The sequence below is a fragment of the Mustela lutreola genome, chromosome 6 (assembly GCF_030435805.1).
Source record: "Mustela lutreola isolate mMusLut2 chromosome 6, mMusLut2.pri, whole genome shotgun sequence".
Lineage (NCBI taxonomy): Eukaryota > Metazoa > Chordata > Mammalia > Carnivora > Mustelidae > Mustela > Mustela lutreola.
The window spans coordinates 84,270,001-84,297,536 of record NC_081295.1 but is presented as its reverse complement, the minus strand read 5'-3'; the positions used below and the strand labels follow the sequence as shown (position 1 = coordinate 84,297,536).

The window sequence follows — 27,536 nt, the reverse complement described above, 5'->3', positions numbered from 1 at the left end:
ACGTTCAGCACAGAGCCCAATATGGGGTTTGATCTCACAACCCTGAGGTCATGACCTGAGCTGAAACCAAAAGTCAGGTGCTTAACCCACTGAGCCACCCTGGTGCCCCTAATTAATTAAATTTTAATTGAAGTATCATTGACACACAGTATTACATTAGTTCCAGGTGTACAACATAGTCATCTGACAAGTCTGTATGTTACATTGTGCTCACAAGCGAAGCTCCCACCATACAACACTGCTACAGTATCCTTGACTATATTCCTTGTACTGTATCTTTCATCCCCATGACTTACTCATTCCACGACTAAAAGTCTGTGTCCCCCACTTCACCTATTTTGCCTGTCCTTCCACTCACCTTCCTCAGGCAACCCCCTGTTCTCTGCATTTATGGGTCTGTTTCTGCCTTTGGTTTGTTCATTTGTTTTTTGATTCTGCATCTGAGTGAAATCATACAGCATTGGCTTTCTCTGTCTGACTCATTTCACTGAGCATAATACCCTCTAGGTCCATCCATGTTGTCACAAAATAGAAGATCTCATTCTTTTTTGTGGCTGAGGAATATTCCATTGTGTATATATGCCACATCTTCCTTATTCATTTATGGACACTATGTTGCTTCCATATCTTAGCTATTGTAAATAACACAGCAATGAACAAAGGGCTGCATATATCTTTTTGAATTACTGTTTTTGTTTCCTTTGGGTACATCCCCAGTATGGTATTTCCATTTCAGATTTTCTGAGGAACCTCTATACTTTTGCCACAGTGGCTTTACCAGTCTGCATTCTCATGAACGGTGCATGGGAGTTCTTCTTTGAGAGCAAATTTTGGATGGGAGAAAGGGGGAAGAGCAGGCCTCCCCTGCTTTATGGGATAGGAAGTCTCAGGAGGCCACCAAAAAGGGATTTAGGGGAAGAGCTGGGGACTCCGACTCACCGCCAGGTCCTCACGGGTGACGAAGCCCCTCTCCTTGGCCCCACAGTCCTGGAAGAAATGCTGCAGCTCAGCAGCCACCAGGGAGGACAAGGACTCCGGTTCTGAGGTCATGGGGGCATCCTGGCCGTCAGCTGGTTCTCGCATCTGCCGCCGGCGGCTGGAGCCTAGCTTGCGGCCCTTTCGGGGCACTCTCTCTCCACTCTCCATGCTCTTTTGGCCTGGGGACAGAGGAATAGTGAGGGGTTGTGGGGTGCTGCACACAGTTACTCTGCTGAAAACCCTCCCAGGTCTCCTGGAGAAAACACACCATGGCTGATGAGCTGCTTGGACCCCAGCTGGCCTCTCGTACCTCGTGACACTCTCCCACCTTCTGGCCTCCAGCATGAGGCCTTTGTCCTTTCTGTTCCACCTGCCTGGAATGCTTTTCCTTCAAGCTATCCACGTGCCCTCCTCTCTTTTAGATCTTTGCTCATCAAAAGTCTTCCTTGGCCGTTATATGAAAGAGCCCTGTGCAGGATCGGTTCTGTTTTGAGATGAGGATGGGGACACAGGGTTGTCCAGGGTCTCACTGTCCGAGCTGTCTCTCTTGCCACTCCTCCAGCTCATTCCCTCACATCTCACCTTGGAGGATCCCTCCACCGCTGCCTCCCCGCCTGACCTCCAATCCTCTTTTTCTCAACACCGTCTGACTGCTCCTTGGACACACGCAGGAGGCAACCAGTAGGTCTTATGGCCTTGCCCCTGCTTTACCCTGCTCCCTCCCACACCCTCGAAGTCCATCAAGCCTGCTGAACCACTTCCATTCCTGGAATATCAGATCCTCTCTTACTTTGCTCCCTTTGCCCCATCTTCCCTGACTCTCTTATCTCCCCACCCAGCTGATGCCTCTTCCTCCCTCACCTAAGAGGCCACCTTCTCCAAGAAGCCTTCCCTGCAGCCATCCCCATGCTTCAAGCACGGTTCAGTACCCACTAGACTGTGGCCCCATGATGCTCTGGGCTCCCCCTAAGGATGTCACTGTGCGGCTTAGTCTCCATTGCTCCCCACTCCTTAGCACACAGTAGGCGCTCACGTAAGCGTTGTCCAATTCACTAATTGGGGTCCTCCCAACTCTCACGGAAAGTCTTAGGTTGGTCTATTGATAAGGATTCTGACGGATAAGGATTTGTCTAGGTGAGACCCCCAAGGACAGAACAAAGGGAGGCTGGAGGCTGGAAGAGGTACTCTCTGGGCCTGCCCTGGGGTGGGGGAGGGGAATAAACGGGGAAGGGGTGGCACCTACAACAGTGGGCAGTGGGAGGGGCCTGATGTGCCCATGGACAGGCAGCTTCCAGCATGGCCCAGGGCGGGAGCCAAGCCCTAAGGAAGGCAGGGAGGATTTAAAAGCAGTGAACAACTTGCACAAAGGAACATGTGCAGCATGAGGCAGCAAGAACAAGAAGACCCCTCCCGGCTTTCTCTGCTGAGGTGAAAGGTCACAGACAGGCTGACTGGGAGGGATGATGGGCTTCTCCCTGGGCTCTGGCACCACTGGTCCAGCCTCCCCTGGGGCACAGGCTGCACAGGACTTGACTAAAGCAATCCCTCAGCCTGTGGAGACCCCCCCAAGCTTTAAAGTGAAGTCGAGTCTCTCTCTCTTTCTCTCTACCAGTCTTTCTCTCTGGTTCTTCCTGGGTGTTTGATCTCTCCGTCTGTTTCTCTCCAACTTGCTATCTCTGTTTCTCTTGGAGCCTTCCAAGTCTGTTTCAGATGCAGGGTTTTTTTTTTGTTTCAAGTATTCATTTATTTGTTTATTTGAGAGAGATACAACACCCAGGCAGAGGGAAGGGCAGAGGAAGAGGGAGAAGCAGGCTTCCCACCAAGCAGGGAGCCCAATGCGGGACTTGATCCCAGGACCCCAGAACTATGACCTGAGCCAAAGGTAAATGCTTAATAACTGAACCAGCCAGGCACCCCCAGATGCAGTTTTAAGATCACAGACGAAAACTGAGGAGCCAGATCTGAGGGGCTTTGCAAAAGCCAACTGTGCACCTTTTTTCCTAGCCCAGTGGTTTGGGGTCAGCTGCCATGTGAGTATTTGCACCATGTGAGCCAGCAAACGCTACAAATCAGGGCTTTCTCCCCCAGCAAAAAACAGTTAGCAGTACAGCATACCTCCACCAAAAAGACATTCTTCTGCCCAAACCGTTCCCATGATCTAATATGCGCTTGAGTGACAAGCATTTACTGAGTACCAGCTGAATGCCGGCACGGCAGTGAGCCATCCTGCTATGAGACACTGGTTCCAGTAGATAAATTGGGAAGATGTGTGCCTTCTCCCTGTCAGTCCATCCTGCCATCTTGATTCATGGATGTGGAGAAGGAGGCCCAAGAGAGGAAGGGATTTTCAGTCCCAGTACTCTGTGTCAGACAGACCTCTGCCTCTCCAAGGCCTGCCTCTGGCGAGCTGTGTGAACTTGGGCAAGTCACTTAACCTTCCCGCCTCTTGGCTTCCTTATGGGAACGTTGACCTGATATCTACCCCACAGAGTTCCGTGAGGATGGGACCGGATCACTGAAGTTGAAACACCACCTCATATTCCTGGCATGGCCCACCTCCCTTTCCGGCTTTGCTTTCTCTTAGCATGCGTCATGTTCTCAGAGAGTGTGTTATTCCTCTAGCTTGTAAATTTTCCACCACACAGGGTCTGCTGGGTAAAGTTGGCATTCACAATGGTGGTCATCCCATGGCGGGGGCGGGGGGATGGGGCACGTGACATTCCACTGGAGCCTCAGCAAAGCTGAGCTGAGTACTGTGCAGATAAAATTTCCTCCCACTTGACCTGTGAGGAAACTGAGGGAGGCTCAGTAGCAGAACTGGCGTAGGCTCTCCTAAGACCACTTCCTGGAGAGGGACCTCATTGGTGGCCAAAGGCCCCTGTGTGGAATGCTGGACAGAGCATGCGTGGGACGGGGCTTCTGGAGCAGGGTGGAGTGAGCGGGCTTTGCTTGTTGTCGTAAGACTTGGAAACTTGGGGCACCTGGGTGGCTTAGTCAGTGAAGAACCTGCCTTCGATTCAGGTCATGAGCCCGGAGTCCCTGGATCAAGCTCAGCAGGGAGTCTGATTCTCCCTCTCCCTCTTCCCCTCTCCCTGCTTGGGCTTTCAGTCTCTCTCTCTCTCTCTCTCTCTCTGTCAGATAAATAAAATCTTTTTAAAAAAGAAAAAGGCTTGGAAACTCAAGTTGCACATGTACTTCCGTTGAAGATAACATACAAGAGGCAGCAAGATAAGATTCTCAGTACAGAAGCTTCTAGAACTGAAGCCCTGGGGGAAGAGTTCATAATGATATTGTGCCATATAACTGAGTCTGCCAGGTTCTCACAAGTAAGGGGAATTAGAATCCTAAAGTACATTCCCTGTGGTCATATCCCAGGATATAGGATGTTCTTGACATGTCTTTCAGGGAGTTCCTGGTCAGGCTGCACCTCCACAGCCCATTTCCAACAGTCTGCTGGCGTTTCATAAGAAAGCAGCACCTTCTGGGGCATCTGGGTGGTTCATTCGGTTGAGCATCCAACTCTTGGTTTCAGCTTAGGTCATGATCTCCAGGTCGTGAGATCGATCCCCATGTCAGGCTCTGTGCTCAGCAGGGAATCTTGACATTTTCTCTCTCTCTCCCTCTCCCCCCTCTGTTCCTACCCTGCTCACTCTCTCTCTCTCTCTCCAAGAAAGGAAGGAGGGAAGGAAGGAAAGAAGGGAGGGAGAGAAGGAGGACCTTCTGGACACCTCACTGGCTCCCACCCTTCCACAGCCTTGGCGATCAGTCCTTCTTTCCCTGTAGGGCCACTCAGAGGCACCTCCTGCCTGTTAGGAGGCCTGGAGTGTAAAGGCAGCAGGTACCCTACCACCAACACTGCCTCAAAGTGCAAACACCATCAGTCAGGGATAGCAAACTCCCCCTTCACAGCCTTATAGCATACACTAAAAGTAGTCTGTACCTTTTCATGGCCAAGCATGACTACCCAGAGATAGTGGGGACAACTTCAGTCCCTCCTCACATGTGTGTACATGGGTGCACACACACACACACACACACACACACACACACACACACACCTCCTCAGCCAGCTCCCACCACCGTCCACTCCCTCACGGGTCTGACAGGACAATTCCTCACAGGTCGTTCACATGTATGAAGGTCCCTGCCCATTCAGAGCTGCTCAGAACAACACCCACTCAGAGTTGCTCAGAACAACACCCCTCGGAGCCAGCCCACAAGGGCACCCCCCATCCTCCGCCACATTCCCCTCCCTGGATCAAGGTGGCCTCACACCCTTGAAGTCAAAAGCCCCTGTGACCAGGAACACACATCCCACCCTAAGTCTACCCACCTCTCCCTGCATTCCTTACTCAAGAAAGCATACGGATTTGGGATCCAAACTTGAGAGCAAATAGTTCCTCCTCCCAGGCAACTGTAGGAATCAGCTCCCTACTGTGGGACTGGGTTAGGGGAGCAGGCACAACAGGCTTGGAGTCAGGGAGTAGAGAGCCCATAAGAAAAATGGGGTAGGGGACAACTCTGCTGGGCTTTCCCCCAATTCCTTCATTGTCTCACCAAAGGGGCAAGGAACTGGGTCTGCTCCTCACTCCACTTACTTTACTAACTGCAAGTAATCGTGATGGTCACTGAACCCAGGTTATCCAAGCTGGTGGGTCTGAGAGACCACCTACTGCCTTGCTCTAGCCTAGTTACCCTCTCTCCTCTCCTAACTCAGTAGAGAAGCCACGGCTCTGAGAAGCCAGGTGACTTGCCCAAGGTCACAGGGCCATTTAAAGTAAGCAATCTATCCCAGTCCCCTGCCCAAGTGCCCTTGTTAGACCAAACTCTTGAGGTAAGTGGCTCAGACCTTTTCAGCCTTGTCATTGGAGCCACATGCGGACCCAGACCACTCCTCTTCCCATCCTCAACCCCTCCAAAGAAAAGAAGCATTGCAACTCCAGGGGGCTCCCACCTTCAAAGACTCCCAGTCGTGCACACGGTCCTGGCCTCCTGGACCTGGTGATGGGGCAACTGCTGCCCCCAAGAACCCACGAGCTCTGGGACTGTTAACAGTCTTGTCTCTTGCTTAATGGCTCTTTCCGTTCCCCAGCGAGCCAATCTCCTGTGTTATCTATGGGACTTCCTGTAGAAGTGAGCACGGGGTGTCCTTTCATAATCCTGCCTGGTACTCCCCAGTAGGTCCCTCACCCTAGGCTCTTAGAACTGGAGACTGCTGGAAATGAGAGGGAGGCCCTTCTCTAAGGAGAGGCTCTGAAGGGCAAGATGGGCTGGTCAAAGTCACTCAGCTCTCAGTTGCAAAGCCAGAACTTGGACCCGAGTCTCTAGTTGCCAGCGTGATGCAATGCCTTATCCCAGCCAAAGTGTCAATAAGGCACCGTTATGTTTAAAGCTGGGTATATAGACTTTCTTGGGGTCACCTTACACCGTGCCTTCCCTCAGGTCTGCACCCTCAGGTGGCGAGGAAAACCTGGGGAAACTTACATCCAAATCATCTTCTAGAACATAGTCTAACTTAATACCAAAATATGCTAGAAAGCTACAACCATCCGAAGAGAGTGGGACCCTTGCATGAATATATAGGGAAGGATCAATGGCACAGAAGCGACAAGAATAGACTCAAGCACATATGGGAACTTAACATGTGTTAACAGTGGTATTTCAAATCAGCGGATAAAAGATAGTTCATTCAATAAACCATCTGAAGAATTGCAAACAGCAAAGCTGGAGCTCTGACTCTTAAAATAATTCCAGATGGGCTATCAGACGGCTCCCTTGGTCTCAGGGTTGTGAATTTGAGCCTCTCCTCATGTCTAGAGATTACTTAAAAATAAGTAAGATCTTGGGTGCCCGGGTGATTCAGTGTCCAGCTTTTGATTTTGGCTCAGGTCATGATCTCAGGGAGTGAGTTCCAGCCTTGTGCTGGGCTCCGTACTGAGCGGGACCCTGCTTGGGATTCGCTCTTCCTCTCCCTCTGCTCCCACCCCATTTGTGTGGACACTTTCTGCCATAAATAGATAGATAGATAAATACATAAATAAAGTTTTTAGGAAATAGACTTTAAAACTAGATAAGGAGGGGCATCTGGTTGGCTCAGTTGGGTGAGCATCTCCCTCTGGCTCAGGTCTTAATCCCCAGGGTCCTAGGATCAAGCCCCAGGTAAGGCTCCCTGCTCAGCGGGGAGCCTGCTTCTCCCTCTCCCTCTGCCTACTACTCCCCTTGCTTTTGTGCATGCTCTCTTTCTCTGTCAAATAAATAAATAAAATCTTTTTTAGAAACTTAAATAAGAAAATAAAATCTTAAAAAATAAAATAATTCCAGATGGATCAGAAGTTTAAGCATTAAAAACATCATAAAATTTTATGTTTAGGTTTTGTTTCACAATAATGGAGGGGTGGCAGAACAAGTGGGACACAGGTGAAATAAGGCCTTGGCCCCCTGTTCTTATTACTGTTGAAATTGATGAGGTCACTGTTGATTCATTCTAGTCTCTCTACTCTTGTGTATGTTTGAACAAATGCTGTAAGAAATCAAGGGATAGGGACGATGGGGCAGCTCAGTGGGATAACTGATTTCCTCTCATTTGACTCAGTCTTGCATCCAGGTTCTAATCAGCAAGGAGTCTTCTTTTCTTTCTCTTTCTCCCTCTGCCCCTCCCTCTTCCCTGCTCACACACGTGTTCTCTCTCTCTTTCTAAAAAACACACAAAAAAAACCAAACAAACCCAAATCAATCAATCTTTAAAAAAAGAAAGAAAGAGGAAATCACGGGATAGGAGAGCCTGGGTGGCTAAGTTGGTTGAGTGTCTGACTCTTGGTTTCGGCGCAGGTCGTGATCTCAGGGAGGTGAGAATGAGCCCTGAGTCCAATTCCACAGTCAGTGGGGAGTTGGCTGATTTTCTCTCTCCCTCTCCTTCTGCCCCTCCCCCTGCTCTCTCTCTCTCTGTCAAAATAAGTAAATAAATCGCACGCACGCGCACACACACACACAGAAATCATGGGATAGTTTTTTAAATAATCTTGGGAGCACCTCAATGGCTTAGATGATTAGGCATCTGCCTTCAGCTCAGGTCATGATCCCAGGGTCCTGGGATTGAGCCTCGTGTCAGGCTCGCTGCTTAATGCTGAGCCTGCTTTTCCCTCTCCCTCTCTCTCTGCCCTCCCTTCCATTTGTGCTCTTTGGCTCTGTCTATCTCTCTATCAAGTAAATAAATAAAATCTCTTTGGAAAAAAAAATCTGAGCTCTTTAAAAAAATAAATAAATAAGTAAAATTATCGTGGAGCACTTAAGACCTTCTAGCCTTATCACAAAGAATTAGGAGCCATAAAAGAAATGATTGACACATTTGACTATACAGAAGTTTTTGAGTAAAAAATAAACTACTGAAGGGGTGCCTGGGAGGCGCATTTGGTTAAGCGTCCAGCTCTTGGTTTCAGCTCAGGTGGTGATCTCATGGTCATGGGATGGAGCCTCGAGTCTGGCTCTGTGCTCAGTGAGGAGTCTGCTTGAGATTCTCTCCTCTGCCCCTCCCACTCGTGCTCTCTTTCTCTCTCTCTCTCTCAAATAAATAAATAAATATTTTAAAATAATAGAAATAAAAAATAAATAAATGAATGGCAAAAAAAGAAGAGTCACCATTGACAAGTCAAAAGGCAAGCAAACAGTGAAAAAAATTCACATGTTCCAGAAAACAAGCCCATTTCTTCCACAGATCATGAATTCCTCAAGATCAATGAAAAAGCAACAGTGCATTAGAGAAATCACCACCATATAAGTAAGCAATTCATGAAAAATAGTATCAACCGCTTTTTAACATGTGAAAAATATCTTCACTTATAATAAAAGAAACAAAAATAAAACTGCAGTGTGATATTTTAAGTTTCCAACTGTCAAAGCAAAAAATTATTGATAGCATGCTGTGTTGTAAAGCATGTAGGAAAACATTTTCACGTGTTGTGGGTAAGAACATAAACTGTGCAGCTTTCCTGAAAAGCAACGTGGTGATATCTGTCCACATCGAAAAGGAGAGAACTTTTTACTCAGCAATTTCACTTTTAGTCATTTGTCCTGCAGGTGATGCCCCAAATGACAACATGACGGGATTTCATGACTGCATTGTCTATAGCAGCAAAGGACTGGAAACAACCTAAATTTCCATCAACGGGGATATGGTTAGAGAAGCTCAAATATGTCCGTATGGGACCTACCATGAGGCTGTGAAGAAAAGGAGGAGAAACATACAGGTGGACCAGTGTGAAGACCTTAAAAATACATTGTTGAATAGAAAAAGCAAGATGCAGGGGCTCCTGGCCGGCTCAACCCGACGGTTAAGCGTCAGACTCTCGGTTTCAGCTGATGTCATGATTCCTGGGTCATAGAATCAGGTCTTATCACGCTCCATGCTTGGTGGGGAGTCTGCCCGAGATTCTTTCCCTCTGCCCCTCCCCCATTCATTCTCTCTTTTTCTCTCTCAAATAAATAAATAAAATCTTTAAAAAAAAAAAAAAAAAAAGGCCAGCTACAGGGGCACCTGGCTGGCTCATTCAGTGGACTGTGGGACTCGATCTCAGGGTTCTAAGTTTGAACCCCACATTGGGTATAGAGATTACGTTAAAAAAAAAACCAAACACAAGGGGCAGAACAGTGAGTCTGGTATGCTTTGCTTGAAGAAAAAAAAGTGTGTGGATGAAGTTTATGCTCTACAAATACATGTGCTTTCCTATATGGCTGTAAACACATCAAATATTTCTGACAATATATAAGAAAATGGTAGCCGCTGGGCCAGAGAGAAGTGGGATGGAGAAGGAGGGAAATTTATGTTCCACTGTTTATTTTGTACCATCTTAATACATTATCTGCTCAAAAGTAAATTTAAGAATAATGTGTATGTATTCAGAGAATGATGTGGGGAATGTGGTAAAACGTTCACATGTAATAACTATTGGTGAAGGGTATATGGGAATTATTTTACTATATTTGCAACTTTTTTGTGTATCTGAAATTATTTCAAAACATAAATTTTGAAATTTAATAAATTTAATTTCTAGAGTAACATATATTCTCCCAACAAACCCATCCTTTTTACCCCATTTTCATGGCTGAGGAAATTGATACTCAAGAGAGTTTCTATAGCTTTCTTGAACTAAAGAAGGCATTGATTTTTTTATTCAAAAATATTTGTTGAGCACCTAATATGTGCCAGACACTGTGCTAGGCACTGAGGATACAAAACTGAGGGGAAAAAACCACACCATATGTCATATGATGTCTGGAAGCAATAAGTGAATGCAGAAAAGTAAAGCAAAGTGAATACATAAAACATACTTTAGATGGGGTGGCTGGGGGAGGGAGGCCTGTCTGAGGAGGTGATATTGGAAGAGAACTTATGAGAAAGAAGATCTAGAAGAAGAGTGTTCAGGGAAAGGGGACAGGGAGTGCAAAAGTCCTGAGGTAGGAACATGCTTTGTGTCCCTGAGGAACAGTAAGGAGCAGGTAATGGAGGGAAGAGGGAAAAGTAGAGAAAATGAGGCCAGAAGTAACAGAGCAAGACCTATAAGCCACATGAAGACCTGGGTTTTTATTGTGAGGTAGAAGCCATTTGGAAGGTGACATGATCCTTCATTGTGGATAATAGGCAAGGGCTGAAGCAGGGAGACCACTGAGGAGGCTGGTAAGATAATTCACACAAGAAGAGATGGTTTGGGGGCACCTGGGTGGCTCAGTGGGTTAAAGCCTCTGCTTTCGGCTCAGGTCATGATCCCAGGGTCCTGGGATAGAGCCCCGCATCGGGCTCTCTGCTCAGCAGGGAGCCTGCTTCCCCCTCTCTCCCTGCCTGCCTCTCTGCCTACTTGTGATCTCTGTCTGTCAAATAAATAATAAACAAAATCTTTAAAAAAAAAAAAAGAAGAAGAAGAGATGGTTTGGACTAGGAGGGCAGTGGTGGAGGTGACGGCGAGAGGACTCTGGATATATTTTGGAAGTAGGGCCAACAATGTCTGCTGCCGGATAGGGCAACCACAACAAATCTAAGACCTTGGGCTCTTACCATTTCCCTGGGAAGTAGAATGAGGTCGGATTTTTAAGACCTAGCCTCCAGGACTTCAAAGCATCCTCAGTTCATTTGCCCCCCATCTAACCATGGACATAAAGGGGGCACAGAGAAGGCAGGAGTGATCCCAGCCCTCCTTGCTGGAGCCCGAGTGGTCAGAGCTCAGCCTGGCCACCCTCCACGGCCGCCCCAGGAGAGAATCTGCCCAGGAGCCAGCTGGCCAGAGCCCGTAGCCAAGTGCTGAGGAGAATGTTAGATCCAGGCCTTTTTGGAAATGGTGGAGCTAATTTTAAAATACAGTGTCTCTGGACTTAAAAACCCTGAGCTCAGAAACTATATTTTTCAAAACCTGAATGAATGAACCAGGATCCAAGACTGGGAGACTTATTTTATGAATGGGAACATTTTGCACTCACTGTTTTTCAATTCCCAAAAGATGCTTGAATTCATTTCACAGGTCAGTAAGCCCTGAAGCAAAATGCTATCTGCTGAGGTGTGGAGTCAAGACCTGGGGCTCCCCTGCCTCCAGCTGCGAGCTCCCAACTAGCTCGAGAAGCTAGAGCTTCTAGAAATAGCAGCTGGCCGTTCTGTGCAGGGAACTGGGGCCAGGGAGCTTGGTGCAAATTTGTGTTTATAAAGCACATTTCACATATGATTGAGAAAACCTGAGTTACTTCCGAGATGGAGGAGGGGGGCCCCCGGGGAGACAGGTGCCCACAAGCCTCCCCGGAACTGTCACCATGGCAGTGGCCCTGGGTGAGGCACTTCCCCTTTCTGGTTTATGGACCTGGGTCATCAGCGTGAATATTCTGGCCTCCCACCACTTCCGAGAGGTGTGTCCTCTGATGAGCGACTTTAAGGCTTATTGCCTCAGTTTCTCACCTGGGAAACAAGGGCAATAGCAGTTCCCACCTCGTGGGCTTGTGGTCAGGATTAAACACTGAAAACCGCATGAAGCGTTGGGACCACGTTAGGCGGGTGATCCCCAGTGGTAGCTGTTGTTATTTTTATGGCTATTAAAAGGAGACTGAGTTAGAGAAGCTCCGGCTTGTCCAGCCTCCCAATTAGCAGATGACTCCGTCCATGTGCCAGACTGATTGTCAAGCCCCGAGGGGCGGCGACCTGGGTCCTGGGAGCCGGTAGGGCTGGGGTGGGCTTTTAGAGATGAATGCCAGGGGCAGGCAGGAAATTCAAGCCACAGGGAATCATTCATTCATTTAACAAATATTTAACGGCCACCTGCTCTGCGTTGGGTGGTTTTTAGGTGCTAGGATCCAGCAGCAAATAAAACAGACATGGTCCTCCCTTTGTGGAGTTCACATTTCTGTGGGCTGGTGGGAGAGGGGGAAGCTGAAGTGATTTTTGCCAACAGGCCCCTCTAAGTATGAAGCCAGCTGAAGGGAAGTTCCAGAAGCTGCTGCTGATGTGTCCCTTAGATCCACATCTGTGTTCACCTGAAGCTTTGGTTCTTGGCAGTGATACAGATGCTAACATCCTTCCAGTTTGCTCCGGCAAACTGGACCTGCGTCATCTGGGAGGGAACACCCAAACTTGCCCTTGGGGAAGCCCTTAGGCAGTGCTGGATGACAAGTCTGCAGTGAAGTACCCCACAGCTACCTAGACAAGGACCCCAGAAGGACAGTTCTCCAGTATGTTCCACACGGTTCCTCCGATCTCCCTGGTGGGTCTAGGCCCTGCTCGACACAGCAGAACCTGTTCACCAGCACCTTTGTGGCTTTTCCCTTCCCTTTCTCACATTATTTTCTCTCCTCCTTGTGCTTCCAGGAACCTCCTCCGCACACAAGTGCCTATCTCAGGTTCCTTTTGAGGGTGAAAAAAAAAAAAAAAAACTAAGATGGTTGGTACCGGAAATGACAGAAAACAGGGTGGGCTTCTGAAGATGGATCCCTCGCCAGTGAGATGACAAGGGGCACAGGACTGCGGGCGGGGAGCGGGATGGTGACAACCCTGGGCAGTCCGGGGCCGCACAAAGACCGACATCAGCTGTGAGAGGTGGATTGGAGTGGTGAACAGGTGGGATTCCAGGGCAACACTGACTTACTTATGTGGTGGGTCTAATGCTGGAAAGATGGGGGGGAGGGGGGTTGGCGGTCACGACCAGAAGCGTGCACTTGGCTGTTTTGATTAACTGCCCCAGAGGTCTTGAAGAAAGAGAATGACCTGCTCAACTTAGAGCACTTTGTGGGAGATGGGAGAACTCTCTAAGAGCATTCTGGTTGGTTTGTTTGTTTGTTTGTTTGTTTTTAAGATTTTATTTATTTATTTGAGAGGGAGAGTGAGCAAGAGAGAGCAGGCACGAGCCGAAAGGGGGGTGCGGGGGGGGGCAGAGGGAGAAGCAGACTCCTTGCTGAGTAGGGAGCCTGACGTGGGACTTGATCCCGGGACTCTATCCTGGGACTTCGGGATCATGACCTGAGCAGAAGGCAGATGTTCAACTGACTGAACCACCCAGGTGCCCCCCATCAGAGCATTCTAAATGGCCCTCATCTCTGTGATCCACGGACTGGTTGTATTGATAATCAGCCCAGGATTTCATCATAAAGTGGAGGAGCTACAGGGAGGCTCAATGCGTGGCCCCAGTCAGCAGGAAGAGTGGGGGAGAAGGGTGCCCTGAGGCCTGGAATAGAGTTTTATGGATGGATGCCCTCAGGAAATTGTATCCCATATCCCCCCGAACCCTCCCTTGCTAGAGGACAAGGCTCTCCCCCTGCTTGCAGCCCACACAAAGGACTCACTGGGGGCCAGTGCCATACAAGGTGATGCCTGTCTTCCCCCAGATCCATTCCACCTCCCCTCTAGCTTCTAGACTAGAGGCAGCAAATGTTTTCATCAAGGACATGATAGCAGATATTTTAGGTCTGTGGGCCACGTGGTCTCTGTGCAACTACTCAGCTCAGCTTTTGCACGCCTTAAAACAATAGGGCAAAAGCGGCCATGGGCAATAGGGTTAGCAAATGGGCATGTCTGCTTTCCCGTAAAACTTCATACAAAACAGGCAGCCGGTTCACAGAGCTGTGCTTTGCTCCCCCTTCTCTAGATGAATAATTAGGGTCTCAGCACTGCTCAAGCAGGAAAGGACAGGCTCAATCACTGGAGGAAATCACTTACCAAAAAAAAGGCTACAGTCTGGCTAATAAGTAAGTACGGGTAGGGCCAGGGAAATACACATGGGCGATCTCAAGGCTATGGGCCAGGGCGATCTCAAGGCTACGGGGAATACAGGCTGGGTAAAGAGAGCTTGGATGGAAGCCAATCTCTCTTAATTCAGGATTGAACATCCTGGCAAGGCCTCCTGGAGCTGGTCCTAACCCAGGGGGGAGTTGGCTAGTGCTTAAAGTTTGACAGAGCAACGGTCTGCTGTCGGAGAGGGGGCGATGCTGAAACACCCTGGAAGAGAGCAGGGAGGGGTTAGAAAGCGCCAAGATAGAATGGACTTATTGTGTGAGGACCCACCAGCTCACTGTCATCCCCATGAGGGCCCAGAAGACCCTCCCTTCTCAAAGCCATAAAGGACGCATCTCTGTGCTGGCTTGGAGATGCTGTCATGGAATGCCGGGGCCACCGTCAGCGGACACACTAAGATTCGGGAGGAGCAGAGGCTGCATGGAACCACTTAATCATCAGAGGCAAGGTAGATGCAAGGCCTGATGGGTAGCCAGAGCCCTGTGGTGGGGGCGTTCCCAAGGGTAAGAGAGGTGAGTTAATGGAACATTGCTTGACTGAACCACCTGATTTTGGGGGGGGGGGGTGGGAGCAGTGAGCAGAAGCTGATACCAGCTACTATGACAGAAAATCAGAATCTCTCACCCAGCTGCCAAGTATGAGCCTGTTCTCATACCCAGACTCACTGATCCAAGAAAAAGACCTATATAATCACTGTAAGTATACTAAAATATTTCCTCAATTCTTCCCTTCAAAGTGCCCTCTGGCTATTTACCAGAATAGCTGCACAGTGTGGAAAAGCTCTCTTGAGGTCTATTAGGTACAGAGTCTGAGCTTAGACCAGTACCGGGTGACCCAAAATACCATCCTAGGCTCCTTTTAGAGGAGGGGGACATGCGAGGCTGGGTGAAAACGGAGTTCCGGCCTGGTGCATCTCAGAGTCTTGGGAGGCAGGTGGACTGACTCTGTGCTCCTCTCCCAGCCCCTGAGTGCAAATTGGGGCAGATATATTTAGCAGTTGGCAGAACCCTCATGATTGGTTCTTTTATCTGTGGAATAAGAGCCATTATGGAAAGAAGGATGGAGTGGAAGTCTCTAAAATTATCCTAGCTGTCAAGACGGTAAATTAGAAACAATACTACAGAGCAAGCAGAAGTGCAGAGATGAGCATTACTCTCAAAGCCCTAGAGTATGCCAGGAGGTCCCCATCAGACCCCCACTCAGTCCTCCCTATGCTGCAAGTGAAGCACGGCAATCCACAGCTACCCACATAGTAGCCCTAATTGCAGATATTGTATCAGATATGGTATCTTTGCTAGAATAGTCTACATGGCCTCTAACTGGAAGAAGCTCATAATATGGCCAGTGCATTCTTTCCAATCTATTTCAAGAAAGGGGATTTAAAAAAGGGGGGGGGGGTCGTGTTCACATTTCCTACAAAAATTCAGAAACCTACCAGGTAATGTTTTCAGTGGTCAGATGAACTGGAACATGTTGGGACATTCCCTCTAGAGGAAAGGACGAGTCATTGTACTGTGGACATGTTCCCCCTAAAAAGAGGCATAGCACTTGTGAGTCTGTTTGGACTTTGGAAGCTCTCTATTACCACTCCGGCCAAGTGGCTGGATGACATGGGAGCTGCCATGTTTGAGCGGAGTCCAGAACAGAAGAGGGCTCCGTGCCAAGTCCCTGCGATAGGACAAGCCCTCGGGACATAGGAGCCAGTGTATCCCCTGGTACTAGAAATATCCATGGGAGATGAGTAGACAGTGTGAAGTCTCTGAGACGCCCCAGTGGGAGAGCCCTAACTCAGACCACTGGGGTTCTGGAACAAAGCCATGCCCCCAAAAGCAGAGAATTATCCAACATTTGAAAAGTAGTTCTTGGCCAAATTGCAGAATCAGAAGCAAATAAATTTTAAGCCACTAAAGTCTTAGAGTGGCTAGTTATAAATAATCAGAACATGCATGTAAACTACTTTGTTCTCTTTTTATTTTTTCAAAACTCTATTTATTTAAGATTTTTATTTCTTTATTTGACAGAGACAGTGATAGAGTTAATATAAGCAAGGAGAGTGGGAGAGGGAGAAGCAGACTTCCTACCAAGCAAGGAGTCCTATGCAGGGCTTGATCTCAGGACCCTGGAATTATGACCTGAGCCAAAGGCAGATGCTTAACTACTGAGCCACCCAGGTGCCCCTCAAAATTTTATCTAAATTCTAGATAGTGTGATACTGGTTCCAGGAGTAGAATTTAGTGACTCATCACTTATGTAGCATACCTGATTCTCATCACGTGTGCTCTCTTTAATACCCATCATCCATTAGCCCATCCCCCCACCCTCCCTCCACAACCTGAAGTTTATTCTCTTATTTTTTAGGTTTATTTATTTATTTATTTGAGAGAGAGAGAGAGAGAGAGAGAGCACGCGCGCAAGCACTCATGGGTTGGGAGGAGGAGCAGAGGGAGAGGGAGAGATCCTCCCTACTGACTCCTTACTGAGTGCAGAGCCTGACGCTGGGCTTGATCTCACAATCCTGAGATCATGACCTGAATCGAAATCTGGAGTCAGACACTTAACTGACTGAGCCACCCTGGTACCCCTTAGTTTGTTCTCTTAAATAGACTCCTATGGTTTTTCACCCTCTCTGTTTTTATCTTATTTTTCCTTCCCTTCCCCTAAGTTCATCTTTTGCTTCTTAAATTCCCCATGTGAGTGAGATCATACAGTATTTGTCTTTCTCTGACTGACTTATTTCGCTTAGCATAATACCTTCTAGTTCCATCCACATTGTTGCAAATGGCAAGATTTCATTCTTTCTCATGACTGAATAATATTCCATTGTATATAAATATCTATACCACATCTTCTTTATCCATTCATCTGTTGATGGACATTTGGACTCCTTCCATGATTTGGCTATGGTTGATAATGTTGCTTTAAACATTGGGGTTCATGTGCCCCCTTGAATCACTATTTTTGTATGTTTTGGATAAATACCTAGTAATGCCATTGCTGGGTTATAGGGCAGCTCTATTTTTAACTTTTTGAGGAACCGCCATACTGTTTTCCAGCATGGCTGCCCCAGTTGAATTCCCGCCAACAGGCACTAAGAGGATTCCCCTTTCTCTGCATTCTAGCCAACACCTATTGTTTCTTGTGTTAATTTTAGCCATTCTGATGGGTGTGAGGTGACATCTCATCCTGGTTTTGATTTGTATTTCCCTGCTGATGAGTGATGTTGAGCATCTCTTCATGTGTCTGTTGGCCATCTGGATGTCTTCCTTGAAAAAATACTTTTTCATATCTTCTGCCCCTTCCTTGATTGGATTATTTTTTCTTTGCGTGTTGAGTTTGATAAGTTCTTTATAGATCTTGGATACCAGCTCTTTTCTGATATATCATTTGCAAATATTTTCTCCCATTCTATAGGCTGCCTTTTAGTTTTTCTGATTGTTTCCTTTGCTGTGCAGAAGCTTTTTATCTTGATGAGGTCTCAGTAGTTCATTTTTGCTTCTGTTTCCCTTGCCTCCAGAGACACGTCTAGTAAGAAGTTGCTGCGGCCAAAGTCACAGAGGTTGTTGCCTGCTTTCTCTAGGATCTTGATGGATTTCTATCTCACATCTGACCTTTATCTATTTTGAGTTTATTTTATTTGGTTTGAGGAAGTAGCCTAGTTTCATTCTTTTGCTTGTAGCTGTCCTGTTGTCCCAGAACCATTTGTTGAAGAGACTGTGTTTTTTTCCCATTGGATATTCTTTCCTGCTTCATTGAAGATTAGAGTTGTGGGTCACTTTGTTCTTTTTAATGTCGTGTAGTACTTCACTACAGAAAGTTACCGCAATCCATACATCTATTCTTGTTTTAAGATTTTCTTTATTTACTTGACACAGAGAGAGAGAGAGAGCACAAGCAGGGAAAGCGGCAGGCAGAGGGAGAGGAAGAAACAGGCTGTCCACGCTGAGCAAGAAGTCCAATGAGGAGTTCAATCCCAGGACCCCAGGAACATGACCTGAGCTGGAGGCAGACGCTTCATTGACTGAGCCACCCAGGTGTCCCTACATATCTATTCTTGTATGAACATTTGGGTTGTTCCCAGTTTGGATCTGTCAAGAATAACGCTGCTAGAAACATTCGTCTGGTAGAAATATGTACTGATTTCTCTTGAGAACAAACTTAGGAATGGAATTCCTGAGTCACACAGCAGACATGAGGGAAGCCATCTTTTTTAAAAAAATGATTTATTTATTTATTTGATACAGAGCAAGAGACACAGTGAGAGAGGGAACACTAGCAGGGGAAGCGGGAGAGGGAGAAGCAGGCTCCCCACTGAGCAGGGAGCCCAGATGCAAGGCTTGATCCCAGGACCTGGGGATCACAACCTGAGCCAAAGGCAGATGCCCAAGCAACTGAGCCACCCAGGCACCCAGGAGAGCCATCTTTTAAGGTATTGTCAAGCAGTTTTCTAAAGTAGGTGAGCTAGGTTATACTTCCGTCTGTAAGATTTAAGAGTTCTGGCTGTTCCCTATCCTTGCCCACACTTGGCAATGTCAGTCTTTTCGTTTTAGTCATTCTGGTAGGTGTACAGCGTTATCTTATTGTGGTTTTAATGTGCATTTCCCCCAGTGAGTAATGATTTGCATTTCCCTGGTGACTAACAGTATGTTCTTTACTTAAAAAGGCCAAACAATGAACCCAAATATTGGCCAGGATGATCTTTGCCAAGGTGTGGATGTTTACTGTTTTTGTTTTGCTGTGTCTTTTGCTGCATGGTCTTTCTGTTTGTTAAGCTGTCTGCCTTTTTTAACTTGAAATGCTCGATTGTTAGAACTGTAGCAATGACCCAAAAAACTTCCACCTACTCGGTCTTACAAATGATGAGGTATAATGATCACAGTACACGTCAAGTCACTAAGAAATATTTATTTAGCACCTGCTGTATACCAGCACTGTGGGAGAGGCTGTGAGGGACACAGAGCAGTACAGGACTTGTTCCTGCCCTTCAGAGGCTTACAGTCTAGATGGAGACAGGAGAACCAGGACACATGAGGGGCTAGGAGGAAACAGTCCAAGCCAGGATGTTTGTGAGCTTAAGGTGTTTGGGGTCAGATTAAGTGCTTTGGGGCCTCCAGGGGCTCCTGGCTCCGTGCCAAGAAAGACAACAGCTCACAACTCCCAGTTCCATCTGAGCCCACTCAGCAAGCCGTAGCCACAGCCTCTACCCCCACCGTCTTAAAACCTCTGACTCCTTGTTCAGCTGCTATTCAAAGTGCAATGAAATGGGGGAAGGAAGGGGGGCAGTGGGAAAAGTCCTTGGGTGAGTTCTAGGGGCCAGTGTCACCCTTGCCTTCCTAGAAAATTCTGCTCCCCACAACAACATGCCCCTGACAGAGAGATCCCCACTCAAGAAGGCCTGTCCGACCACCCCAGACCTCTGCCCCAGAAGGCAAGAGGAGGAGATGACCGCCACTTGAGCTGCTTGAGGTAGAACTAGGGACCCCCCTACTTCTAGCATACCCCTTCTCCTCCCAGTCCACTGAGCTGGGGAGATAGGCACCCCAGAGCTGCCACCCAGGGCTGAGAAGGTACTAGAGGGAAAGGGTATGGGGTGGGGGGACAGAGAGGGACCTGAAAGCCCAGCTAGAAAAGAGAGGCACCTGGGGCTTCTAGAAAAGTGCAGGGGAGGCCAAATGTTGAGACTGGCTCCCCTGTGGTGGCAGAGGGATAAGGGGAGGTGGGGTGGTTTGCTACAGAACCCTACCTTCTCCCAGGCCTTCACAGGACAGAGTGGGGCATCAAAGGCGAGGAGAGTGCCACGTCCCCAGCCATGTTCCAGGCTGTGCCCACTTCAAGGTCACCCTGTCCTACCTTAGAGAAGGTGAGGGGACTTCAAAGTTTTGATGATGCTCCCATCCTGTGGAGCCCCCTTCAAAGTGCTATTTACTTCTCAAATTATAAAGCATTGTATAAGGTTTGGGAATACAGAAAAGGGGTGGGATTTTATAACACCTATGAGGCGGTGAGCAGAGGCAGCGGGCTCCTCAGGAGAGCACCACCCAGCAGGGGAGGGTCAGGCCAGCCCCACCTGACCTCTGGGAGCACGCAAATGGGGATGAAGACATCTTCATTCCCCATAAGGTGAAGACATCTTAAATACCTAGCACTCTAATAAGCCTATCGTTCTCTTGTCTAATGGTTTTTTAAATAATTCTAAATGCCAAAGGCTGGGGAGGCGTTGGGGGATGGTGGTGGCAAGCAGGATATATACAAGAGGAGGAGTTTAAATTAAAACACAAATAATAATTAAGACGCACAAACTGAAGGGCTAAAGGCAAAAGGTGTAGAAGGGGAGGGGAGGGGGGTTATGGGGAGGGGGCCGGAAAGGAACTCTCATATCTAGGAGCTTGAGGCTTCCAGTGAATGGATTAGGGCTTCCTCTTGGAGAAGATCCGCCGGCGTTTGGAGTGATAGAAATCTGGAAAAAGAAAACAGAAGTCAGCCGACCAGGAGGCAGAGGGCCCAGCTGAGCTATCCACCTAAAGCACACACAGAGGGGGCAGGGACCCCTCCCCTAGGGCCAAAATGACACATTGCCAAGTGCAGGGGAGGACTCTGGAAACTTCCACTCTGCCTCCCAGGAGAGCATTACAGAGAGCATCCCGCTACCCTTCACAGAAGTGGCCAACGATAACCAGACCTCCATGTGTGGGCCTGCTCCACTAAAGCAGCCAGCAGCCCTGTGTAGTTAAATGAAATGAACTAAAATAAAATGAGAAATTCAGTTTCTCAGTCACACCAGCCACATGTTAAATTCTCAGTGGCAATTTGTGCCCACTGGCACTGGACATTTGCATCACCCCAGAATTCCGTTAAACAGCACTGCTCCAGAAATGCTATTAGATAATCCATGACAAGTCTTCTGTGCAGTGACTCAGCCACGTAAATGTGAGCTAGTGTTATTATGGTCTGTGTTCTGATCCAGCTGCAAGTTTCCATGGGATTCTTTCTTTTTTTAAGAAGGCTCCACGCCCAGCATGGAGCCCAACACAGGGCTTGAACTCATGACACCGAGATCAAGACCTGAGCTGAGAACAAGAGTCAGACGCTTTACCAGCTGAGCCACCCAGGTGCCATGGGATTCTCGACTGCTCCTCTCCAAGCCTGTTTTCTCATGTATAATATGAAGCTGACATTGGTGCAGTGCTCTAAGGACCGAATGAAATGCTCTAATGGCTTTGGTCTGGGCCCTGCCATAAGAAGTGCCTCAAAGGTCAGCATTGCTCATTCTTTTTTTTTTTTTTTTTAAATCAAGCACCTACTATATGCCAGACGCTGTCCTAGGTGTTGGAGATTTGGCAACAAACAAGAGAGATGCAGATCTCTTTCTCATGGAGATAATACACTCCTGAGGGAGACGGACAACACCCAGATAAGGCAGTAGCTGTTGAGAGTAAAAGCAGACAAAGGAACAAGATGCCAAAGAGAAAAAAAACGAGGCTGGGAAGGCAGGGGGCAGATGTGTGTGATGGGGAAGGTGAGTTAGGTTTGGATAGGGTAGCTAGGAGACTGCTCTCATTAGTTTTCTCTACACTGTAAATTTGCTGTGGGACCTTAGGCAAACCACTCCACCACTCAGAGCCTTATTTCCTCTTCGATAAAAGAGTGGCAAGAGTGCCATATGGTATAGGCCTGCTATGAGGATTAAATGAAATCCACCTTAGAAACCACCTTAGGGGCCCCGGGGTGGCTCAGTCAGTCACACGTCTACCTTTGGCTCAGGTCATGATCCCAGGGTCCTGAGATTGAGCCCCGTGTTGGGCTCCCTGCTCAGTGGGGAGTCTGTTTCTTCCTCTCCCTCTGCCCCTCCCCCTGCTCATGCTTTCTCTCTCTCTCTCTCTCTCTCTCTCTCTCTCTCTCTCTGGTAAATAAAAAAATAAATCTAAAGAAAGAAAGAACAAACGAAAGAAAGACTATTTTATAAGGGAACTGGCATATATTAAATGTTAGCTAGCTGGTCTTAGCTGCAGACCTGTTGTGTGACCTCAGGCAAGTTGCCTCCCCTCTCTGGGCCTGTTTCCCTTTTGGCCCAGTGAGCGAGCTGGACCTGACAGGCCAGACCCTTGCACCATGAACTCTGAGAGGCCCCCTCAGTGTCCTTTCCTGCACCCGTCCTCACCTGTCATGCTGGTCTGCCGCCGTTTCCGGCCCTGAGAGGTGCTAGGCGCCCCTGGGGATCCCTCTGGCCGCTCAGGGGAGTGAGGCATGAGGGTGCAGGAGAGCGACAGGTCCAGATGGTCCTCCTGAGCGGTCCCCTGAAGCAGGCCAGACGAAGGGCTGGGCCACTTGCCCCCTCCCAGGTCATCCCGGCCCCCCCGGGACCCCGTAGGCAGGTAGAGCTTGGGCAGGCCCAGGCCCCACACACGCTCCCAGGCAAAGTCGCCCTCCAGCGGCGTCTCAGTGATGAAGTCGAAGTTCCATCGCTCCTGGGCCTCCTGCACGCAGCCGGCCATCAGCGCGTCACAGTCTCGCCGCAGCTGCTCACTGTCCACGGGGCCGAAGAGCCGGCGGCAAGCTTTGCTGCCCCGAGGGATCTGCCGGTATTCCCTGGATGGCTCCTCCATGTCACCTGTGGCTGAGACACAAGGCCCGGTCACTCGGGAGGTCACACCCTATCTTACCAGGCCGAGCTCTGCTATGCGAGCTCACAGGACACCTTCCTATGAGAACATGAGGTCTCTCTGGCTCCTTCCAGTTGATTCGCCACCATCTCCCTCCCAGAGGCCACCCCATCCCCCAGTCAACAGCCATTGGGTGGGGACAGAACTCAGCCATCCTAGCACCGCAAGGTCACTGGGGGAGTGGGCAGCTGAAGGACAAGTTATGTCAACAAAGACAAGTTTATTGCAACAGGAGGGATCAGAGTCCTGTTTACTACCAGGTATTATCAGCTAAAATCAATTTGTTTCCCCCTGAGGTGTCCCTCATGGGCATGAATGCCCCAAGTACGTGTGAATTACCAGAGTCCAGCAGCTTCCCAACCCCAGCCCTGGCCAAAAGGTCAGGTCCCAAGGGAAAGGACAGGCTGACAGCTCCTCTGGGCTCCTGAATCCCTCCACCCAGATGTCCATGTGGCATAACTGTTCTGAAATTCAAAAGTCCTGGTCTTTGGGATAAAAACAAAACAAAAAACAAACAAACAAACAAAAAAACAAAAAAAGCACCTAGTGGTCCTAGCTCTGCTGCTTACTACGTAAACTTTAAAGAATCCCTTAACATTTTTTAAAAATTAAAAATATTAAAAGTCACTTAATGTCTCTGGGCCCCAGGTTTCTCATCTATAAAATGGGACTGTAGAAGCACACTCAAGCAATCGGTCAGGGAGTCCCTTCAGGCAAGGCAATAGAACAGAGGTGAGAGGCTGTATTTTGTGGTTAAGAGCCAGGGCTCTGGAGTAGGATGGCCTCGGTTGGAATCCAGGCTCTGCTGGGTGACCCTGGACAAGTAGCTTGACTTCTCTGGGCTCTATCTGCCTCGTCTGTAAAATGGAGACAGTAACTGCATGTCTTAGAGGACAGACGTGAGGATTAACTTCAGTTACCGCCGTAGGTATCATGCTTAGAGAAGCACTTGGATGTGGAAGGGCTCGGAAAACAAAAGTGTTACTCTCTCTCTGTGTTCAGTTCTTCCCGAGCCTTCTCTATGTCGGTGCCCCCTGGCCACCAGCTCCTTCAGACACCAGCTGACAGGTGCTATGTGCTGAGGGCCTTTCCCAAGGATGTCATCAGGCAGGAGGCCTGGGGGTGAGGAGGGGCAGGGCTGGGCAGGGCTGGGTGAGGATTTCTCCCAGGCTGAGCCACATCCTGCCAGGCACATTGGGTGATCTGTAGTCTAGACAGCCTGGAAGCCCCTGCCCCATGTTTGCTGTGTCCCAGGAACCCATTTTGCAGGCAAAGAAAATTAGATGTGGCCGGTCTACCGGGTTCCTCCCTTCCCACTTCAGAAGAGGGAAAAGCAAGGGTGAGTGTGCTCATGACGAGGTGCCAGCCCCCACCTGCCCTGTTCTGGCCTGATGCCAGGGCTGAGCGGCTGGGCAACCTTGGCAGGGACTGGGTCTTCCTGAGGACAAGTCCTGCTCTGCAGGCTCGGAGGGTGAAAGCTCTGCTGAGTGATCTCCTGGGGCAGGAAGCCTGGGACCCTTGCCACAGTTACCCCTCCCTACCCCACCTCACACAGCTTATGGGAGAGGGGGAGGCACTAGGTGACCTCAGAGCAAGTTTAAAGGGCAAGAGTTTGGAGAGATATGAAGCTTGCCCCTAAATCAGAAAACCAGAAAGGCCAAGGGCCACTGCCCCATGGGGGGAGTTACACAGTGCAGTGGGCAGAGTCCTCAAATAACTTTCACCCACTCTCTTCAGGGCAAGGGTCAGGATTTACTTATGTATTTTTATGTGTCAGAGTCTGTTCTAATGTTTACCAATATTAATTTTCCTAAAGGAGTGGATATATTTGAGAGTGGGTATATTTGCTCCTTTTTTTTTTTTTTAAACAAAGTAACTAAGCCTCAGAGAAGTTAAGTAACTTGCCCAAGGTAACACAGCTCACAAGCAGCAGCACAGCCAGGATTTGAACCCAGCTGTGCTCTGGTGTTCATCCCCACTCCCTCTCTAGTTTTGTGCTCCTAGCCCAGGAAGGGGTTTCTGTGATTCAGCCCAGCAGAATCACGTAGGGGGCTTTTTAAAAATACAGATTTTTTTAAAAAGGGATTTAAGCAGGTGTTTGGCAGTTTCCCAGATAGGCACTCTTAGTTTGCCATTCAAGGGAGGTACACAGAATGGCCCAAACAGACATTCTGGGTCTCAGTGCCTCATTGGCTCTAGGAGGAGCATGCCTAGGATTTTATCAGGAAGCTGGATGTTCCCTGGCTTCGAGGAGCTGAAGATATGACCCGAATCCAGGCAGGATCCTCCCTCCTACCATCCCTGCCCTTATGGCTCTCATAGGCTTCCCATCAAAACCTGATCTCACTCCCATTATCATAACTCCCAGTACAGGAAAAACTCTGAAACACAAACCCTTGTTTTACAGGTAACTGAGAATAGCTTCCTTTGTTAGCCTTCGTGCCTCAGACTTCAACCAATTTCAATTCCGAAGTAAACAGTAAGAACTCGGTACACATTGCTGAACCAATGGGTACTCTTCCCAAGGGGCGTTGGCAGATGCCGCTCAGCCCAAGGAGAAGCGAGGCGGGAAGGAAAGGCGGGCGAAGCGGCATTCCGCGGGAAGGCGTGCTTGCTATTCGCGCCGAGGCCGGAAGGGGGCGCTGGTCTCCAGGAAATCACGCGCAGGGTCGGAGGTGCGTGGGCAGAGCCTTGGACAGCAGCAGGGAGTTGTGATGAGTCAGTTTCCTGCAAAGTCCTCCCCGCCCGCCAAAACTTCGCTTCCACTCAGGCTGCAGCGTCACCCTCGGGTAGGGAGGGGCGAAGGGGGGGTGCCGGGGGCCGCAAACACGTCACGCTGAGCTAGCCAGGCTTCCGAAAGCCCCGCCACTGTTGGGAAACCGCGCTCCTCTGTGACAGAAACACACACACACACACACACACACACACTCCGCACGCACAGCCGCGCAGAGGTTTGGTCCCTCCACCTTATCTCCACGCCCAAAGCACGGGATGAGTCAGATCCCTGGAAAATAAAAATAGACGAAAGCAAGGAAAACAAAACCGCTCGAAAGTCTTACTCGAAACGCGACGTGGAGAGAGGGAAGGGCGGAGGAGCTGTCTGGGCACCCTAAAGTGCCAAACCAAATTCCCAGATTCTTCTTCGCACAAAGAGGGCGCCAGTGTCCCCCAAGGGCCCCCGACAGGGCGGATGCACTGTGGCCCGCTCTGGGCGGCGGCGCCTAAAGAACGACTAGTCCTCCTGCTCCGCTAAGTCCTGTCGTCCTCGGAGAGGGTAGTTTGATGGGGGACACCGGGGGCTACCGGATGCGGCTGTCAGAGTCCCTGAGCAGCGTCGCGCCCCCCAAAGTCCCACCCTCCAATGTGACCTCTCAGCGCCTTCCCTCCCCGGGCGTGGGCTGCGCGCCCCGCTGCTCCGCAGTGCAGGGCTCGGCTCCCCCGCGGCGGAGTACGGCGCCCTGACCCAAGGGCAGGCTGGGCGGGGGCTCTGCGGGCGCGATGGAAGAGAAGTGTGTCACACTCCTGCTCTTCTCAAACTGACTCCTGGCGCAAGCTCACCCCGCGCAGGGCCACAGCTCTGGGTCCTCGAGGGCGCTCTCCGAGGCGGGGACCGGACACCAGTCCAGGCCCTCCTGATGTCCCGGCTTCCCTGAGAACACTGGCTGCCAGCCAAACAGTCACGGTGCTGACGAGAGGACAGGGACCGCGGAGGGCCGCGAAGCCGATTTCTGGGGGGCCATTGTCCCCCAGCCGGGGCGGAGCTCTGACCTCACCCAGCCAGTTTCCCGGGGTCTCCTTGTCACCGTGAGTCACCTCCTCGATTGCCCTTAAAGGACGTGTCCCAACACGTTCCCAAGGACCAGGGACACAGCCCGCTCTGACCTCAGCGCCCAGCCGGTGGCGGACACGGAGGCGTCGGGGACCCAGACCTCAGGGGTCTGGGAGGAGACGGCGCCGATTGGATCCTAGAACCGCCCGGGAGCGGATCGCGAGTGAACCTGCTCTGCACGGCGTTCCCCGCCCCTCCCGGGGCTCGGCGCTCAGGAGCTTCATCCGCTCGCCGCCACAGGGAGCCGCGCGGGGGCCCGGGGCGCGCGGGTCCTCGCCTCCCCTCGCCGCTGCTCGGTTTCAGCGGAGCCCTGTCTCTCGCCGGCCGGGGTCTCCGACACTGCCCTACCTCCGTCACAAGCGCCCGGTACAGCAACACCCGTGGGAACAAAACCCAGACCCACGCACAGACCCACGCACGGCGTTCACCTGTAAAAACCACACACACACACACACACACACACACACACACGGACGAGCTCAGCTCCGCTCCGCTCCGAGCCGCCAGCCCAGCGTTCGCTCTTGCCTGCCACGATTCCCTCACCTCTTCGGAGGGTCTCGGTGGCTCGGTGAATCAGCGCCTGGCTCCCGCTCTCCAAGCCACGGTCTCGGGCAGCAGCTCACACCTCGGCTGGCACCGCCCGGCGCTGCCCTTATATAGGATTGACGTACGAGGGCTCCGCCCACCGAGGGCCGGGGACCGCCCCTTCTGCTGCCGCGGGTCACCGTGCGCAGCCGGCCAGCGCTCTGAAACCTCCGAGCTCAGATGCCAACGTCGCGTGCTGCAAGCGGGCGCTTCCCTCCTTCCCCAAGCCCGCGCC

General features: G+C 49.9%; 2 protein-coding genes across 4 annotated transcripts in view; both read right to left on the bottom strand.

Moving 5' to 3' along the window:
* The window catches only part of RAB44 (RAB44, member RAS oncogene family), a 32,267-nt gene extending 26,258 nt beyond the window's left edge, over positions 1–6,009 (bottom strand). For both annotated transcript variants that reach the window (XM_059177785.1, XM_059177786.1), the window contains exons 1-2: positions 5,933–6,009; positions 940–1,157 (exon numbers count right to left, since the gene is read on the bottom strand). In XM_059177785.1, the coding sequence (XP_059033768.1) occupies positions 940–1,146 (207 nt within the window). In that variant the 5' untranslated portion in view covers positions 1,147–1,157; positions 5,933–6,009. The remainder of the gene's footprint in view (positions 1–939; positions 1,158–5,932) is intronic.
* A 13,108-nt stretch (positions 6,010–19,117) lies between these two features.
* On the bottom strand, positions 19,118–27,352 carry CDKN1A (cyclin dependent kinase inhibitor 1A). Of its 2 annotated transcripts, none has more exons than XM_059177783.1 (3): positions 27,260–27,352; positions 22,386–22,841; positions 19,118–20,684 (listed from the first exon to the last, which is right to left on the bottom strand). In XM_059177783.1, the coding sequence occupies exons 2-3, from the start codon at positions 22,828–22,830 to the stop codon at positions 20,635–20,637; spliced, it is 495 nt and encodes a 164-aa protein (XP_059033766.1). In that variant the 5' UTR covers positions 22,831–22,841; positions 27,260–27,352; the 3' UTR covers positions 19,118–20,634. The 2 variants fall into 2 exon arrangements, with proteins under 2 accessions (XP_059033766.1, XP_059033767.1); XM_059177784.1 differs by having other exon boundaries at positions 22,386–22,835.
* Positions 27,353–27,536: the final 184 nt, after the last annotated feature.

What these genes read in the sequence shown, in the direction of transcription:
- CDKN1A (XM_059177783.1), bottom strand. Translation starts at nt 22,830, where the DNA reads ATGGAGGAGCCATCCAGGGAATACCGGCAGATCCCTCGGGGCAGCAAA. An exon ending in GCGGCAGACCAGCATGACAG is followed by an intron (nt 20,685 to 22,385) that starts GTGAGGACGGGT and finishes TTCTTTTTCCAG; the next exon opens with ATTTCTATCACTCCAAACGC.